This window comes from Dermacentor silvarum, chromosome 11 (genome assembly GCF_013339745.2).
Source record: "Dermacentor silvarum isolate Dsil-2018 chromosome 11, BIME_Dsil_1.4, whole genome shotgun sequence".
NCBI classification, from domain to species: domain Eukaryota; kingdom Metazoa; phylum Arthropoda; class Arachnida; order Ixodida; family Ixodidae; genus Dermacentor; species Dermacentor silvarum.
In genome coordinates, this window is record NC_051164.1 from 9,511,455 (window position 1) to 9,515,654 (window position 4,200).

The 4,200-nt window shown below is 49.2% G+C and overlaps 1 protein-coding gene across 1 annotated transcript in view; it reads right to left on the bottom strand.

Annotated features, from left to right (window-relative positions):
* LOC119433631 (uncharacterized) overlaps positions 1–2,028 on the bottom strand; it is an 18,035-nt gene extending 16,007 nt beyond the window's left edge. The window contains exons 1-4 of the mRNA XM_037700888.2: positions 1,785–2,028; positions 1,597–1,719; positions 681–779; positions 6–86 (exon numbers count right to left, since the gene is read on the bottom strand). Of these exons, the coding sequence (XP_037556816.1) occupies positions 6–86; positions 681–779; positions 1,597–1,719; positions 1,785–1,983 (502 nt within the window). The 5' untranslated portion in view covers positions 1,984–2,028. The remainder of the gene's footprint in view (positions 1–5; positions 87–680; positions 780–1,596; positions 1,720–1,784) is intronic.
* Between the last annotated feature and the right edge of the window lie 2,172 nt (positions 2,029–4,200).

Here is a 4,200-nt window from a genome sequence, read left to right on the forward strand (position 1 = left end):
ATCACATGAAGCAGCCCCATTGGATTTGACGTCAGTAGATGCACTCTTGCTTTTCTCTTCCTGCAGCGTCGTAGAAGCTGAACCGCCTGCATTACAAAGCACATTTAGTGCTGTGCAAACTGTTACATGTATGTATTAAAACAAGGCTAAAATGAAGTCCAGCGATGAACTAGAGTGGCTTGGATAGGTGCTAACACATGCAACCTGTCGCATCGCCATCTGTCGGACCAGACTGCATTCCGTCGGCTAGCCTTTGCTTCATATCGCTCACTTCGGCCTATAGCCTCAGCATGCTCTATAAAGTATTTGGGCGTCCATTTGTCTTCTCATTTGTCATGGAACACTCATATAGACGCCATAGTTAGCAATGCATCTAAAGCACTTGGCTTCGTTTGGTGCAACTTGCGTTTAGCTCACCCGGCGACTAAACTTCTTGTGTTGTACTACTTTGGTACGCTCTAAAATCGAATACATTTGGAACCTAACTCTGATTGTCAACTTTGACATATTGAATGTTTCATGTTATGTTAATCGCAACAGCTAAGCAAGTTCCATGTGAATCAGTAAATATTAGGTGGGCAGTGAGGCTCAGCATGCATGCAACTGTGGCTGCTCGTCAGCCTGACTGGCAGCATTGTAACCTGACATTTTTGAAGCAGGTAACGTTGCAAAATGCTGACCATTCTCGTCCTTATCAGATGCAGCAGCCCCGTTGGATTTGGTGCCTGTAGATGCACTCTTGCTTTTCTCTTCCTGCAGCGTTGTAGAAGCTGGACCGCCTGCATTACAATGCACATTTAGTGCTGTGCAAACTGTTACATGTATGCATTAAAACAAAGCTAAAATGAAGCCCAGCGATGAACTCTTAGAGTGGCTTGGATAGACGCTAACACATGCAACCTGTCACATCATCATATATCAGAGCAGATTGCATTCCGTCGGCTAGCCTTTGATTCATATCGCTCAGTTATCTGTCACTTCGAGTGGCAGCATAGAATAATCGCGGACTTTGCGCCATATTTTCCAACGGATTGCATTTGTCATATAACTCGTCGCATCAAGTAGCCCATCTATGTGCTATCGGATGTGCAGCGACGTGCGAGACTGTATGACACTTTTAAAAATAATCATTAACAAATACGACCCTCGATTTTTATTTATTGCGCAATAAAAACGCGTGTGTTAGTTGACACGCGCATATGCGCACGATTTAAGCCGGCGAGACGCCGGCGGAGCGAGTCCGCGCTCTGAGAGCTGTGAGCGTACACCGAGAACAAGAGCACGGTCTGGAACCACCAGTTGCCGATGCCGCCGCTCGCATGAAACGCCGGCGACGCTTGCCCGCGTTTAGAGAGCGCGCTCTGAAACCACTGGCCGATACCGCCACGCGCATGGTTTAGGCACGGCCGCTGGATTTTTTTTTTTTTTTTTTTTTTTTTTTATCCAGCGGCCGTGGTTTAATCCGCCGAGACGCCGGCAGCGCGAGCCCACGTTCAGATAACTACGAGCTCACACCTAAAACAAGCACGTTCTAAAACCACTACCTGATGCCGTCGTGCGCATGCCACACCGGAATCCTACTTCGTTGTCACTTACGTGCTGTTGCATGCCTCTTAATCCAACGACCATGCCGGTCCACTGCAGCCGGTCCGGCAGTTCGGGTGTATGAGAAAACAGTTGGCACGTAGTCAGGGTGGCTAGAAAAGTTTGAAGGCCGGCCTAAAATTGAAGAAGTGGAAAAATTAATACAAATGACTCACTACAGGCCAAAATTCATGACATACCTGCTATAAAGTGCTCGCTGCAAATCCTTGAGTGCACGTTTGGCTGCCACACTGAGCCGTCCGCATTCAACCGCTTTACGGCGTTCACCCATGACGCTCTTTTCAGTGGATACAGCTTCTCGGACGGAAACCGAAAAAAACCCACGTTATTCTTGCCGTAATAATTCGTACACCCATACGCGACGCAGTGCGCTGGCATGACACTCAGAAACGTGGGCACGGGAGCTTGCCTGAACGTGCCGGAGTGACCAGCCAGGCAGGGAGCTGTCGTCTGCTATCATTCCAACCATGTAGGGGGCGCTCGCAAACGACGCGCTCGCGCATGCGCAGCAGCTTTTTTGCAAAGTGTCCATTGGCCCGACAGTGCAGGGAACCGGATATTGCTATGGACTCGAGCTTCGGAGAGAGCGCATTTGAGGCGTCCACCGAATCTGAGTCAGCGGCCATCCCGGAGAGCGCTCCTTGCGGGGACGAGGCTTGTTCCAGCAACCCCAATGGGGTCAATATGGAGCTGGATACGGACCTCGTGCCTCGGCACTTGAGCGGCTCTCGGGTACATCCGAATGTAGAGCGCGAAGACGTCGCGGAACCAGAGCCAGTGGCGATTCTAAAGAGCGTTTCTTGCGGAGACGTTCCGGAATCGTCAAACGTAGAGCAGAATGCCATGACGGCCGAGCAGAAAGGGAACCCAACACTGGTGCATAACAGATGGCCGCATGGCAAGGAAAAACGTTTTCAGACAGCGCCGCCAGAAAAAAGGAGCCAAGTATTCGGCGCATCGAAAACTTGAAAACGTCGCCACACCGCAGCCCGTAAGACAATGCACCAGGCCATCACGCCGAACGGGAAAGGGTTTTTTGGGGCGGCTTAGGAAACGGAAGCGTCACCAAAGGCTAATTGCGACAGCAAAGGGCGCGTTTCCGCGAATAAAGGTGCGGCTGAAATGTTCAGGTTTCAAACTGGTTGAGTATGCGCCTATGAACCCATCCAGTCAAACAGGCACCGAGGAGGAATGCGTCGCGAAAGCGAGAACAAAGGGAGAAGGGCTATTCTTCCCGCGTTTATGGCCTCCCCTTCGGGGACGAGAGGGCAAGCTGCGAGGACACAGAGTGGCAGGTGTCAGCAGAGGGCATTGTATGTCTGGCGCCCTTTGTCGTCCTGGGCGAAGCGCGAGGGCTTTCGGACTGCGACCCCATCGAGTGCGCATTAGGAACTAATCAATTTGTCACACCGATGAGTAACTTGTTTGTACGAACACGTGAAGCATTTTTTTTCTTTTATTAGTTTTAAGAAGTCTTGCTTTTGAATTTACAAGTTAAGTGTTATGCTGCGAATTTCTGTGTCGTACGAGCCAAGGAAAGCGTGAAGCTAGTTTCGCAAAGGTGGTGGCTCTTGACCGCGCTGATTTTGTAGTTAAGCATTGAGATTTGGGGTTTGCGAAGGCAGACCTTAGTTTTGTAATTTAATGCTTAAAGTATAGGGCGTGTATCAGTTACCCCTGTAGAAATTTTGTTCATTGAAGCGCGTTTGTGGAATCATTTTTTAGTCTTTTAGCGCGTAGATAGAGTGTAGCTTTTGCTTTTTAGGTTTTAAATACCACTCTATGAATTAGTTTAAGAGTTGAAGCGGTCACCAAGCCAAGTATATTTCACCTTAGAGGCGCTGGTACTGGCTGGTAGCAATGACCGAAAGAGCAACTTTGTCCCTTTGACCTTTTTCGATCGCTGTCACGGGTTCCGTGGTTCGAAAGTGCGCCTGTGTTTTCTTGTCCAGTGAAGACTTGTGAATCACGTGCCACGAAGGCGAATTCACAGTTTGTAAGGGCGGAGTTAGAGGACGCGGAACACGTTACCGGGAGATGGTCCCGATTCTTTCTATTCATACCGGGTGACATGATTGACAGTGGTCGTAGAGAGTCATTTCGAGAGGGAGAAACAAAGGTGGCTTAGAGCAGCCTGTGTGTGAGGTGGTCGAAAGCTAGCGGCACACGAAGATGCCTATGGCATATGACAGAACTTGTGCAGTGCTAAAGTGGGCTACTCATAAGCTTAGCCGCTAGTTGGCTGGTACGCATTTTAACTAACTGCCATTTTGACAGCTGCGAAGTCTATCTTAGGTGCTCGCTTACTGCGACGGTGTCGCTCAGTCAAGCATAATTTTCAGTTCCCCCCTCAACGGGGTAGAGGAATGAACACGCGGATGTCATCAGCTGAGGCTTTTTGAGTTTATTGGCAGAGCTTGGCTTCGATATTCGCTATAAGAAGGGCAAACTTAAAGGCAATGCCGAAGGTCTGAGTCGTTGCCCCTAGAGTAGCGAAAACCTCATGATCACTCTGGTTTCAGCGTGATTTCGACGTTAGTATCTTTTTTTCTTGTACGTTTTTTTCCCGCGTAGTTGTAGTTGATCGTTAGCGGA